General features: G+C 37.3%; 1 protein-coding gene across 1 annotated transcript in view; it reads right to left on the reverse strand.

Moving 5' to 3' along the window:
- The window catches only part of LOC149806325 (DNA ligase 4-like), a 108,641-nt gene that overhangs the window by 34,118 nt on the left and 58,305 nt on the right, over positions 1 to 16,218 (reverse strand). Inside the window, exons 10-11 of the mRNA XM_089951622.1 lie at positions 12,498 to 12,665; positions 5,510 to 5,647 (exon numbers count right to left, since the gene is read on the reverse strand). Of these exons, the coding sequence (XP_089807748.1) occupies positions 5,510 to 5,647; positions 12,498 to 12,665 (306 nt within the window). The remainder of the gene's footprint in view (positions 1 to 5,509; positions 5,648 to 12,497; positions 12,666 to 16,218) is intronic.

A 16,218-nucleotide genomic window follows, 5' to 3' on the forward strand; every position in this document is an offset into this window, starting at 1 on the left:
CTCAAGAACAAAACCAAAGTCAGCTGCATGTCTGAATGTTTCTCTTCATGTCCATTGATATTGATTATATAAGTCCAATCAAAATCAGACCACAATAATGACTTCCATGGGGACTAACAATCTGAAACAGTCAGAAGCAAGTTCACATCAATAATTTGTGTTAATCTAGTTCATTAAAAAACTCAGCCTTAGTCTTAATCCTTTACCTCATGCAAGCACCTTTTGGATGACTCTAACCTATTCTCATGGAAGTGCCTTTGGATGCCTCTACCCCATTCTCATGTTAGTGCCTTTGGACACCTCCACCCCATTCTCATGGAAGTGCCTTTGGACACCTCCACCCCATTCTCATGCAAGCACCTTTTGGATGACTCTAACCTATTCTCATGCAAGCACCTTTTGGATGACTCTAACCTATTCTCATGGAAGTGCCTTTGGACACCTCCACCCCATTCTCATGGAAGTGCCTTTGGATGACTCTAACCTATTCTCATGGAAGTGCCTTTGGACACCTCCACCCCATTCTCATGCAAGCACCTTTTGGATGACTCTAACCTATTCTCATGGAAGTGCCTTTGGACACCTCCACCCCATTCTCATGTTAGTGCCTTTGGACACCTCCACCCTATTCTCATGGAAGTGCCTTTGGATGCCTCTACCCCATTCTCATGGAAGTGCCTTTGGATGCCTCTACCCCCTTCTCATGTTAGTGCCTTTGGACACCTCCACCCCATTCTCATGCAAGCACCTTTTGGATGACTCTAACCTATTCTCATGGAAGTGCCTTTGGACACCTCCACCCCATTCTCATGTTAGTGCCTTTGGACACCTCCACCCCATTCTCATGCAAGCACCTTTTGGATGACTCTAACCTATTCTCATGGAAGTGCCTTTGGACACCTCCACCCCATTCTCATGCAAGCACCTTTTGGATGACTCTAACCTATTCTCATGGAAGTGCCTTTGGACACCTCCACCCCATTCTCATGTTAGTGCCTTTGGACACCTCCACCCCATTCTCATGAAAGTGCCTTTGGATGCCTCTACCCCATTCTCATGGAAGTGCCTTTGGATGCCTCTACCCCATTCTCATGTTAGTGCCTTTGGACACCTCCACCCCATTCTCATGCAAGCACCTTTTGGATGACTCTAACCTATTCTCATGGAAGTGCCTTTGGACACCTCCACCCCATTCTCATGTTAGTGCCTTTGGACACCTCCACCCCATTCTCATGGAAGTGCCTTTGGATGCCTCTATCCCATTCTCATGGAAGTGCCTTTGGACACCTCCACCCCATTCTCATGCAAGCACCTTTTGGATGACTCTAACCTATTCTCATGGAAGTGCCTTTGGACACCTCCACCCCATTCTCATGTTAGTGCCTTTGGACACCTCCACCCCATTCTCATGGAAGTGCCTTTGGATGCCTCTATCCCATTCTCATGTTAGTGCCTTTGGATGCCTCTACCCCATTCTCATGGAAGTGCCTTTGGATGCCTCTACCCCAATCTCATGGAAGTGCCTTGGGACACCTCCACCCCATTCTCATGTTAGTGCCTTTGGACACCTCCACCCCATTCTCATGGAAGTGCCTTTGGATGCCTCTATCCCATTCTCATGGAAGTGCCTTTGGATGCCTCTACCCCATTCTCATGGAAGTGCCTTGGGACACCTCCACCCCATTCTCATGTTAGTGCCTTTGGACACCTCCACCCCATTCTCATGGAAGTGCCTTTGGATGCCTCTACCCCATTCTCATGAAAGTGCCTTTGGATGCCTCTATCCCATTCTCATGGAAGTGCCTTTGGACACCTCCACCCCATTCTCATGTTAGTGCCTTTGGACACCTCCACCCCATTCTCATGGAAGTGCCTTTGGATGCCTCTATCCCATTCTCATGGAAGTGCCTTTGGATGCCTCTACCCCATTCTCATGGAAGTGCCTTTGGATGCCTCTACCCCATTCTCATGGAAGTGCCTTGGGACACCTCCACCCCATTCTCATGTTAGTGCCTTTGGACACATCCACCCCATTCTCATGGAAGTGCCTTTGGATGCCTCTATCCCATTCTCATGGAAGTGCCTTTGGATGCCTCTACCCCATTCTCATGGAAGTGTCTTTGGATGCCTCTACCCCATTCTCATGGAAGTGCCTTGGGACACCTCTATCCCATTCTCATGGAAGTGCCTTTGGATGCCTCTATCCCATTCTCATGGAAGTGCCTTTGGATGCCTCTACCCCATTCTCATGTTAGTGCCTTTGGACACCTCCACCCCATTCTCATGCAAGCACCTTTTGGATGACTCTAACCTATTCTCATGGAAGTGCCTTTGGACACCTCCACCCCATTCTCATGTTAGTGCCTTTGGACACCTCCACCCCATTCTCATGGAAGTGCCTTTGGATGCCTCTATCCCATTCTCATGGAAGTGCCTTTGGATGCCTCTACCCCATTCTCATGGAAGTGCCTTGGGACACCTCCACCCCATTCTCATGGAAATGCCTTTGGACGCCTCTATCCCATTCTCATGGAAGTACCTTTGGACACCTCTACCCCATTCTCATGTAAGCACCTTTGGACGCATCTACCCCATTCTCATGAAAGTGGGTTTTGACATATCTACATCATTCTCATGGAGATATGTTTGGATGCCTGCTGCAAACATCGACCATCCTGAGCTGGTTTTTGCAGCGCCACCTTTGGGGAAAACCCCCTATTAAATACTACATTCATTGATATGAATGACCATTACGACACATCATGTGATCCCTGTTTAAGTTGTAGTTGTAATCTGCTATTTAAAGTAACTGGGTCAGATTTTCCACTCTCCAAAATGGAGGCTGCAGATTTTGTTAAGTACTTTCTGGAGTTTGCAAGATTACAATCATGACTATAAAAACTACAGTAACATAGGTAAAGGCTCTGATGTTGATGTAGGCATTAATGAGCTTTTTTAATTTATCAAATTCAGGTGATTTAGTGATGTAGACAGAGTACTGGTAAATTCTGAGTATGAGAAATGGCAGCTACCGTTGGACACATGGCTTCACTGGCTTCATGGAGAACAAGATCTCTCAAGATTTTAAAGCACACAGAAAAATTCTTCAATGAAAAATAATTATACAACTATAACAATCAGATTTTACTCTTAAATCTTTCTATACATAATAGATGTGTACCAAAAATGTAACATGTTTACAACTGATGCTGAATGTAACATATACTACACTGCTGTAATAGTTAACTGGCAGTCCTATGTGTACTGAGTCAAATAGGAAACAGATGTTCAGTTTATAGTGCACTGCACTGTGTAGCTTTGGTACATGTATATCAGCTGCCTGCAAAGCCATACACTCTATGAGGTAAAGAGTTAATGATATAAACATATATTCCTATTCTGACCACAATTAGATCAGAAATATGGCCTCCATAGTGGTATCAAAAAGATGCAAGATCAGCTCATTAATATGCATGGAACTAACTCATTAATCTTCATGGAACTAACTCATTAATCTTCATGGAACTAACTCATTATTCTTCATGAAACTTAACTCATTAATCTTCATGAAACTTAACTCATTAATATGCATGGAACTAATTCATTAATATGCATGGAACTCATTAATCTTCATGAAACTTAACTCATTAATCTTCATGAAACTTAATTCATTAATATGCATGGAACTAATTCATTAATCTTCATGGAACTAACTCATTAATATGCATGAAACTAATTCATTAATCTTCATGGAACTAACTCATTAATATGCATGGAACTAATTCATTAATCTTCATCGAATTAACTCATCAATATGCATGGAACTAATTCATTAATATGCATGAAACTAACTCATTAATCTTCATGGAACTAACTCATTAATATGCATGGAACTAACTCATTAATCTTCATGGAATTAACTCATTTATATGCATGGAACTCATTAATATGCATGGAACTAATTCATTAATCTTCATGGAACTAACTCAATTATCTGCATGGAACTCATTAATCTTCATGGAATTAACTCATTAATATGCATGGAACTCATTAATATGCATGGACTAACTCATTAATCTTCATGGAATTAACTCATTAATATGCATGGAACTCATTAATATGCATGGAACTAACTCATTATTCTTCATGGAACTAACTCATTAATATGCATGGAACTAACTCATTAATCTTCATGGAACTAACTCATTAATATGCATGGAACTAACTCATTAATCTTCATGGAATTAACTCATTAATATGCATGGAACTAACTCATTATTGAACTTTGCCCAAGACAATGATGATATCAACCCACATTCCAAGTACAATTAAAATTGGGATCCAAAATATGGACTTAGAGCAGTAACAATTGTTGATGGATGCATAATGCATGACAAATGAAACATGAGCTAAATATTGGTACAAAATTTTAAGTTGTTTTAATGCCCTGAAAATCAATCCAGGTCATCTAAATATGATTACAAATACGCCTATGGAGACAACTGTTCATGAGACTCAATGGAGACAATTCTGCATGATACTCCATGGAGACAATTTTGCTTGACAATCCATGGAATTAATTTCTTCAAGATACTCCATGGAGACAATTCTGCATGAGACTCAATGGAGACAACTCTGCATGATACTCCATGGAGACAATTCTGCATCATATTCCATGGAGACATTTTTGCTTCATAATCCATGGAGTTAATTTCTTCAAGATACTCCATGGAGACAATTCTGCATTATACTCCATGGAGACAATTCTGCATAATACTCCATGGAGACAATTCTGCATTATACTCCATGGAGACAATTCTGCATGAGCCTCAATGGAGACAAATCTGCATGATACATCATGGAGATAATTTTGCTTGACAATCCATGGAGTTAATTTCTTCAAGATACTCCATGGAGACAATTCTGCATTATACTCCATGGAGACAATTCTGCATAATACTCCATGGAGACAATTCTGCATTATACTCCATGGAGACAATTCTGCATGAGACTCAATGGAGACAAATCTGCATGATACATCATTGACATAATTTTGCTTGATAATTCATGGAGTTAATTTCTTCAGGATACTCCATGGAGACAATTCTGCATTATACTCAATGGAGACAATTCTGCATGAGACTCCATAAAGACAACTCTACATGAGACTCTATGAATTGAATTCTGCATGATATTCCATGAGACAATTCTGCACAAAACTCCATAGAGACAACTCTGCAGGAGACAACATGCAGTGAACTCTGCATGAGACTACATGGAGACAATTCTGATGTTGCATCACTTCATGTTCATAAGATAGAATCATCTACAACTGGTGCAGTTACTTGGGTGTGAAACCATATATTTATTCCACAATAAATAACCCTAGATTAACTGATCTTTTTGGGTGTTCATGTTCCTGCACACAAAATCTACTCCAGTGTAATTTAAACTGGAGTAATTGAGGAGTTAACTGCAAGTGTGAATGAAGCGTATAATGATGACTTACCTGCCTCAAATCTTCTATGTCTGCTACTGTCATACATTCATGCCATGCCTTATCGTCTCTGAAACTTTCCACACGTGGAAATCGCAGTGTGTACCCTGTTCTAAACTTGTCACTGGTAATGATCTCTGCAGCTTTGATCTAAAATAGAACATATACACAGTAAATATATGTAAACATCTGTCATTCCCTTTGTAAGGCAAGTAAATATATGTAAACATCTGTCATTCCCTTTGTAAGGCAAATAAATATATGTAAACATCTGTCATTCCCTTTGTAAGGCAAATAAATATATGTAAACATCTGTCATTCCCTTTGTAAGGCAAGTAAATATATGTAAACATCTGTCATTCCCTTTGTAAGGCAAATAAATATATGTAAACATCTGTCATTCCCTTTGTAAGGCAAGTAAATATATGTAAACATCTGTCATTCCCTTTGTAAGGCAAGTAAATATATGTAAACATCTGTCATTCCCTTTGTAAGGCAAGTAAATATATGTAAACATCTGTCATTCCCTTTGTAAGGCAAGTAAATATATGTAAACATCTGTCATTCCCTTTGTAAGGCAAATAAATATATGTAAACATCTGTCATTCCCTTTGTAAGGCAAGTAAATATATGTAAACATCTGTCATTCCCTTTGTAAGGCAAGTAAATATATGTAAACATCTGTCATTCCCTTTGTAAGGCAAGTAAATATATGTAAACATCTGTCATTCCCTTTGTAAGGCAAATAAATATATGTAAACATCTGTCATTCCCTCTGTAAGGCAATTAAACATATGTAAACATTTGTCATTCCCTTTGTAAGGCAAGCAAATTCATGGAATTATTATTCACTAAAATAGAACTTACACATAAATTTATGTAAACATTTGACATTCTCTTTGTAAGGCAAGTAAATTCATGAAATTATTATTCACATTAAAAGGCAACTGCTCACATAGCACTGATTTTCAGAAAAAACACTGAATCAACATTGTGTCAATCAAGTCTATTGGTATGCATGAACAGGTCAGGTAAATGATCCTGAAATTAATCAACTAAGTCCAGATTCTCAAAACCTCTGATAATTAGGTCCAATCTTTCAAATTTTGGCACAAGGTACAATTATCAATGCAAGCATGAATTGGCTTGATTGATGAGGCCCTACGATCCACTAATGCATTACCATGATCTTTAAGAGTGACATTTTCCTGACGGTGACCATAACCTATTTAAGATACTAGCTGTAGAAATGTAGCCATGAAACTAAATACCTACAAATATGCAAACTGTGACAGGTAAAGCCATGAAATAAAATACCTACAAATATGCAAACTGTGACAGGTAAAGCCATGAAATAAAATACCTACAAATATGCAAACTGTGACAGGTAAAGCCATGAAACTAAATACCTACAAATATGCAAACTGTGACAGGTAAAGCCATGAAACTAAATACCTACAAATATGCAAACTGTGACAGGTAAAGCCATAAAACTAAATGCCTACAAATATGCAAACTGTGACAGGTAGAGCCATGAAACTAAATACCTACAAATATGCAAACTGTGATTTGTAAAGCCATGAAACTAAATACCTACAAATATGCAAACTGTGACAGGAAAAGCCATGAAACTAAATACCTACAAATATGCAAACTGTGACAGGTAAAGCCAAGAAACTAAATACCTACTAATATGCAAACTGTGACAGGAAAAGCCATGAAACTAAATACCTACAAATATGCAAACTGTGACAGGTAAAGCCATGAAACTAATACCTACAAATATGCAAACTGTGACAGGTAAAGCCATGAAATAAAATACCTACAAATAGGCAAACTGAGACAGGTAAAGCCATGAAATTAAATACCTACAAATATGCAAACTGTGACTGGTAAAGCCATGCAATAAAATACCTACAAATATGCAAACTGTGACTGGTAAAGCCATGCAATAAAATACCTACAAATATGCAAACTGTGACAGGTAAAGCCATGAAACTAAATACCTACAAATATGCAAACTGTGACAGGTAAAGCCATGAAACTAAATACCTACAAATATGCAAACTGTGACAGGTAAAGCCATGAAATCAAATACTATTGAAATTGTCTTGTTTTTGCAAAACACAAAAACTAAGACCCATTAAAATAACTGATACTAGAGAAAATATTTGTAGATGCATCAAAATATTTCCAGTATTTCATGAGTGAACAAAGGTACTACCAATAGCACATGATACCTATCTCCGTAAGGTTAGTCTCCTTTAATGCAAACATGAGTACTACCAACATCACATGATACCTATCTCCATGTTAGTCTACTTTAACAAAAACAAGAGTACTACCAACAGCACATGATACCTATCTCCATTATGTTAGTCTACTTTAACAAAAACAAGAGTACTACCAACAGCACATGATACCTATCTCCATTATGTTAGTCTACTTTAACAAAAAGAAGAGTACTACCAACAGCACATGATACCTATCTCCATTATGTTAGTCTACTTTAACAAAAACAAGAGTACTACCAACAGCACATGATACCTATCTCCATTATGTTAGTCTCCTTTAATGCAAACATGAGTACTACCAACAGCACATGATACCTATCTCCATTATGTTAGTCTCCTTTAATGCAAACATGAGTACTACCAACAGCACATGATACCTATCTCCATTATGTTAGTCTACTTTAACAAAAACAAGAGTACTACCAACAGCACATGATACCTATCTCCATTATGTTAGTCTCCTTTAATGCAAACATGAGTACTACTAACATCACATGATACCTACCACATTAATGTTAGTCTACTTTAACAAAAGCAAGAGTACTACCAACAGCACATGATACCTATCTCCATTATGTTAGTCTACTTTAACAAAAACAAGAGTACTACCAACAGCACATGATACCTATCTCCATTATGTTAGTCTCCTTTAATGCAAACATGAGTACTACCAACAGCACATGATACCTATCTCCATAATGTTAGTCTCCTTTAATACAAACATGAGTACTACCAACATCACATGATACCTATCTCCATTATGTTAGTCTACTTTAACAAAAACAAGAGTACTACCAACAGCACATGATACCTATCTCCATTATGTTAGTCTCCTTTAATGCAAACATGAGTACTACCAACATCACATGATACCTATCTCCATAATGTTAGTCTCCTTTAATACAAACATGAGTACTACCAACATCACATGATACCTATCTCCATTATGTTAGTCTACTTTAACAAAAACAAGAGTACTACCAACAGCACATGATACCTATCTCCATTATGTTAGTCTCCTTTAATGCAAACATGAGTACTACCAACATCACATGATACCTATCTCCATAATGTTAGTCTACTTTAACAAAAACAAGAGTACTACCAACAGCACATGATACCTATCTCCATAATGTTAGCAAGTGAGTGAGTGATTTAGATTTTTAACGCAGCTTTAACAATTTTTCAGTCATATCGCTATAATGTCTGCAGTGTGACAGTTTATAGTGATGTTCAGCACTGGGACAACATGCCGCAGACATGTAGCATGATGTCCCACCCAATCACATTATCCTGACACCAGGCCAACCAGTCCTAACACTAACCTCTTAATGCTGAGCACTAAGCGAGGCAGCTGTTAGTACCATTTTTGTAAGTCTTTGGTATGACTCGGCCGGTGTTAGAACCCGTGACCTCCCGCATCCGAGGTGGCTCCATAAGGTTGGTCTACTTTAACAAAACCAAGAGTACTACCAATAGTACATGATACCCTGTCACTATAGTGTTAGTCTGCTTTAATGTACTTTCTACTGTATAATTTTGAGTAGATATTACAACACAGAATGTAAAGACACGGTTCCAACAGTTCTTTATTGGTTAAAGGGAAACATATGTACTAAGTTTCCTTGAAATCAGTTATAGAGAAGTTCAGTTACTGCCCACAAATGCAATGCAAGGGAAAAAACTATTTTTAGCAACACTGACCTTGCACTTGACCTTGTAGCTGCTGACAACCTATTCAAAAAGGGCTCTTTCTTAGATAAAAAGATTATAAGATATATAAACCAAGTGTCACTGAAATAGGTTTGAGAGAACTCATTTTCTGGCCTGGAATGAAAGGGAAAAATTAAATATATATCTGTTCTAGTAACTGTGACATTGACCTTTAATGTACACATTTCCAACTAGGGGTCTTTTTGGGTCAGGGGAGCACATGTAGAAAGTGTCATGTATCAAGTGAAATGCTATAACTCAGATCTAATTTTAGTGACTCTGATCCTGGAGTTACTGACTCTCAAAGCAATAGGTTCTTTATGAGGCTAAGGGGATGATATGTACTGAATTTTGTTGAATTCTGTTATCTAAATCTTACACTGTATGTTACAATGAACACTATTATAACACAATGGTGAGTGGCCTGGGAGTGCCATTATACTTTGTAATGTATTGTGCAATAGCATGACAAGTCAGTAAACTTAAGGTGCAATAGTGTGACAAGTCAGTAAACCTAAGGTGCAATAGTGTGACATGTCAGTAAACTTAAGGTGCAATAGTGTGACAAGTCAGTAAACTTAAGGTGCAATAGTGTGACAAGTCTGTAAACCTAAGGTGCAATAGTGTGACATATCAGTAAACTTAAGGTGCAATAGTGTGGCAAGTCAGTAAACCTAAGGTGCAATAGTGCGACCAGTCAGTAAACTTAAGGTGCAATAATGTGACAAGTCAGTAAACTTAAGGTGCAATATTGTGACATGTCAGTAAACTTAAGGTGCAATAGTGTGACCAGTCAGTCAACTTAAGGTGCAATAATGTGACAAGTCAGTAAACTTAAGGTGCAATAGTGTGACATGTCAGTAAACTTAAGGTGCAATAGTGTGACATGTCAGTAAACTTAAGAAAATGATGCATGTGCATCTCCTAGGTTCTGCAAATAGTGGGGGGGTACTGGAGTAGTTGCAAAGCTCCATGCTTCAATGGTAAAGTTACCATCTTAAATCAAAGCATATTGTTCTTGTATTTGAAGATGGCCTACCAAATTCAGGTCTTCTAAACTAATAGACCTTGGCAATGTTTTTGTATTTGGAGAAGGCCTACTGAAATTAAGATACAGTTACTATGCTAGCCAAATGTGGGTAATTCCCTTTTGCTACAATCTGATTGCCACCATGGTTGATAAGTTTTGTTTGTAAATCCATTCCAGAGATCAGTAAAAGGGCTGTAGTTACCAATAAGTATGTGTGTACACATGCTGCTAGGCACAGTGTGGACTGGCTGGAATTCACTTAATGATTCTGGATACTGTGATGTTTGAGAGAGCCTAATGCTGGCTGGCATCCTGGAATTTATTGAGTGCCAAATGCAGGCTGAAAACACTATTTGATTGAAATATATTTTCAACAGCCTGACTCAACAAGAACTAGTCAAGATTTAGATTGACTTACTGACATGGTAAGCTTTTCCAAAGATTGTGTAAAAGAAGTGGAAAACACGTGTAATCTGGCCAATAGATACTGCCTGAGATACTGAAATGTCCACCATGTTTACATGATATGATGCACCAGCTGTTTCTAGATCACATGAAGAAGACACCCTACCACAGATAAATCACCTGTTTGCTGCATATTATCTTTGTACAGTTGAAGAAGATGCTTTTTAATAATTCAAACAGACACTCTAATGGACCTTTCAGCCATTTTTTTATGGACTTGAATGCAGTCCAATTGTCTGGAATGGCTGCCTGTGTTAAAGCTGCAGCAGTATTCAAGAGTACTGGAAGTGTTTTCTGCTGGTTTAACAATTGAAAGTCCTTCTTGATCTATCAGAAACGATTGTCACTTGATAAATGTATCATGCCAAAACTGGGAAACAAACAGTAGTTCTGTCAACAACAAAAAAGTTGGAATGTAATCCTAAATGCCCAGTTTCGATGGCACTAAGTCAATGCATGATCAGGGGTGGGGACATATGTCCAAAGGGCTGCAGAACTGTGTTAAAAACAGTCCCAGCTTCCTCCAAATCTCACTCATGGACAATGTTGAAGACCTTGTGAGCGATTGCTTGATTTAGCTTCAGTGGGTTCAGAAGAAAAAACATTGCTGTGGGTACCATAGTAAGCAACTTTGCCAGAGTTGGGGCAGCATCTGAACATCCCCCACACAACTGGCCAACAATTCAGCTAATCTGTGTGGATACTGAACACTTTATGCTGGGACAATTTCAAGCATACCGTTTTCTCTTGGTCATTTGACTGCCTTGTTATCACATTGGACCATAAATTTTCTGCCCACAGCAAGCACATATTGCATGAGTGGGACAATGCACATTTCATGCAGGCAAGGCACATATGGCATGAGTGGGACAATGTACATTTCATGCAGGCAAGGTACATGTCCCCATGAGTGTGACAATGCACATTTCATGCAGGCAAGGCACATTTATTCAGTAATCTTTAATGCACTTGTATTTCTTGTAACTGATTGACATTTCTAAAATGACAGAGAATAAAAAGTGCATACAATACATAAATGAATACTCAAAGTCACTGGACAATGGACAATAATGATGGGCAATATATACGAATACACAAAGTCACTGGATAATAAAGAATAATGATGGGCAACAGATATGAATACACAGTCACTGGACAATAGACAATAAGGATGAGCAATAGATATGAATACACAAAGTCACTGGACAATAGACAATAATGATGGGCAATAGATATGAATACACAAAGTCAATGGAATAGACACAAGGTATATCAACCTTCTGACTTACATCACTTAAAAGAAATGTTGGATGGTCTAAAAGTATTATAAATTTCAATGGATCCTCAGAGGAACTGTTTATGTTTGAGTAAAAGTTTAAAACTAGTAAACATCAATGATATAGATGGCCACCTGTTGGGGGAAGGGGAATTAATCTGAAAGTCACTGTTACTAGAACTCTCTCTCACACTTAGCTAACACTGGTGAGATGATACAAACCTGGACAATGGCAGATTTAGATGGTTCAAGCCATGCATCTGGTTTCTCTTTGAAGCCAGGGGCCAGTTCAATGCAGGATGGAGGTCTTCTTTTGTCAAATGCCTGCCAGTGTTCAGCTAGCTTGCTGTTAAAATCTCTTAGCTCCTTCTTTGAATATCCTGATCCAATCTGCAAACCAAGAAATACTGTGATTTACACATAGACTGCATGAAACCCACCACAATGAACACATAGACTGCATGAAAACCCACCGCACTGAATACTTTACTAGATTACTGGACAAAAGTACATCAACTGTTGATTCCTTTTACTTCATGTTTTGTGGACTAAGGAATCTTAGCTTTTCAAAACCAAATTTATTTGATGCTTAAATCAAAGGTTATGTTTGTGATGTGATAGGAACAATGTGACATATCTATAACATTACAAGAGAGATGGGACATATCTATAATGTTACAAGAGTGATGGGACATATCTATAAAGATACAAGAGTGATGGGACATGCCTGTGCTGTGATAAGAGTGATGGGACATATCTATAAAGTTACAAGAGTGATGGGACATGCCTGTGTTGTGATAAGAGTGATGGGACATATCTATAATGTTACAAGAGTGGTGTGACATATCTATAATGTTACAAGAGTAATGATAAATATCTGTAATGTTTCAAGAGTGATGGGACATATCTATAATGTTACAAGAGTAATGAGAAATATCTATAATGTTACAAGAGTGATGAGAAATATCTATAATGTTACAAGAGTAATGAGAAATATCTATAATGTTACAAGAGTGATGAGAAATATCTATGTTATAAGAGTGATGGGCCATATCTATAATGTTACAAGAGTGATGTGACATATTTACAATATTACAAGAGTGATGGGACATGCCTGTGTTGTGATAGGATTGATGGGACATATCAATAATGTTACAAGAGTGATGGGACATATTATGTTACAAGAGTGATGGGACATATCTATAATGTTACAAGAGTGATAGGACATGCCTATGTTGTGATACAACCGATGAGACATATCAATAATATTACCAGAATGATGAGAAATATTTATAACATTACAAGAGTGATGGGACATATCTAAAATGTTACAAGAGTGATGGGACATGCCTGTGTTGTGATAGGAGATGGGACATATCAATAATCTTACCAGAATGATGAGAAATATTTATAACATTACAAGAGTGATGGGACATATCTAAAATGTTACAAGAGTGATGGGACATGCCTGTGTTGTGATAGGAGTGATGGGACATATCAATAATCTTACAAGAGAGATGAGAAATATCTATAATGTTACAGGAGTGATGGGACATATCTATAATGTTACAAGAGTGATGGAACATATTTATAATGTTACAAGAGTGGTGGGATATATCTATAATGTTACAAGAGTGATGAGAAATATCAATGTTACAAGAGTGGTGGGACATATCTATAATGTTACAAGAGTGGTGCGACATATCTATAATGTTACAAGAGTAATGATAAATATCTGTAATGTTTCAAGAGTGATGGGACATATCTATAATGTTACAAGAGTAATGAGAAATATCTGTAATGTTACAAGAGTGATAAGAAATATCTATAATGTTACAAGAGTAATGAGAAATATCTATAATGTTACAAGAGTGATGAGAAATATCTATGTTATAAGAGTGATGGGCCATATCTATAATGTTACAAGAGTGATTGGACATATCTACAATATTACAAGAGTGATGGAACATGCCTGTGTTGTGATAAGAGTGATGGGACATATCTATAATGTTACAAGAGTAATGAGAAATATCTATAATTTTACAAGAGTGATGGAACATGTCTTTAATATTTCAAGAGTGATGGGACATATCTATAATGTTATAAGAGTGAAGGGACAAATCTATAATGTTACAAGAGTAATAGGACATGCCTGTGATGGGACAGGACTGATTGTATAATGGCCACAGTATAATGCCATTTTCACCCGATCAAATGGTTTTTAGTCACAGATTCAACGCTGGTAATTTCAAACCTCTTTACATAAGTAGATCTTCAGTCAAAAAAAAGACAATTTTCTTGGTTACACTATTTGGAATAAATCTAGTTTATAACGGAAAATACAACTGCAGAGACTTGTTGTTCTTCTTTCATTTATCACGGTATACAAGTTATGCAGCAAATTTTATCACACAATACCGATTTCAACAAGAGACGTCACCTTTGCATGTTTTTGAAATTATAAATGTCCAACAATTTGTATATTTCAATAATTCAGAGTGACTACCACTCAAATTCATTAACAAGATGGCTTAATAATATTTATCACTGAATCAAAATAAATACTTCAACCTTTGAGTGAATTCCAGGGAAATGACCCTGTTCAATCAAGTAAACCTACTTGATCATTTGGACTTAAAAAATGGTACAAGTGTATGAAAAATGAGAATAAACTATGTAAATATCTGTCTCACCAAGAAAAAATTGAATCACATGAATTGCAGTCATGCAATCAATGATATACTCAATGAAAATAAAATAGATAAATTCACCCAAAGGATAAACATGAATCTTTTTATTTGTTTTCCAAGTCTGTCTTCTCAAAAATAAATTGAGTTCAATGGAAATATTGTAGGATTCACCTACTAACCTTTGGACACACCTACTAGAAATCCCCTAATTGTCTAGGATAGCTGCTATCCTCCAACTGTTTATAAACAATGTCACTATAAAGCAAACAAATTAACCATTTCATGTCACTAAACAACAGCTATTATCTAGTCATATAAAGTACTTACTGGCCTGGATTAGACAAGGTATGCTATACTACTTACTGGATTGGATTAGACAAGGTATTATATACTACTTACTGGACTGGATTAGACAAGGTATTATATACTACTTACTGGACTGGATTAGACAAGGTATTATATACTACTTACTGGACTGGATTAGACAAGGTATCCTATACTACTTACTGGACTGGATTAGACAAGGTATTCTATACTACTTACTGAAATGAATCAGAGCTGAAGGTATTCTATACTACTTACTGTACTAGATTAGACATGGTATGCTATACTATTTACTGTACTGGATTAGACAAGGTATTCTATAATACTTACTGGACTGGATTAGACAAGGTATGATATGCTACTTACTGGACTGGATTAGACAAGGTATTCTATACTATTTACTGCACTGGATTATACAAGGTATGCTATACTACTTACTGGACTGGATTAGACAAGGTATGTTATACGACGTAATGGACTGATTAGACAAGGTATGCTATACTCACACTGCTTACTGGGCTGCATAAGACAAGGTAATTTATACTACTAACTTATCTGAATCAGACAAGGTATTCTATACTCATATTACCTACAGAGCTGTATTAGGCAAGGTGTTATTTACTCATATTACCTTCAGAGCTGGATTAGGCAAGGTATTCAACTCACATTGCCTACAGAGTTGGATTAGGCAAGGTGTTATATACTCACATTACCTACAGAGTTGGATTAGGCAAGGTGTTATATATTCACATTACCTACAGAGTTGGATTAGGCAAAGTATTCTATACTCACATTACCTTCAGAGCTGGATTAGGCAAGGTATTATATACTCACATTACCTACAGAGCTGGATTAGGCAAGTGTCATATATTCACATTACCTACAGAGCTGGATTAGGCAAGGTGTCATATACTCACATTGCCTAAAGA

Source organism: Sinohyriopsis cumingii, chromosome 1, assembly GCF_028554795.1.
Source record: "Sinohyriopsis cumingii isolate HCF-2022 chromosome 1, ASM2855479v2, whole genome shotgun sequence".
Lineage (NCBI taxonomy): Eukaryota > Metazoa > Mollusca > Bivalvia > Unionida > Unionidae > Sinohyriopsis > Sinohyriopsis cumingii.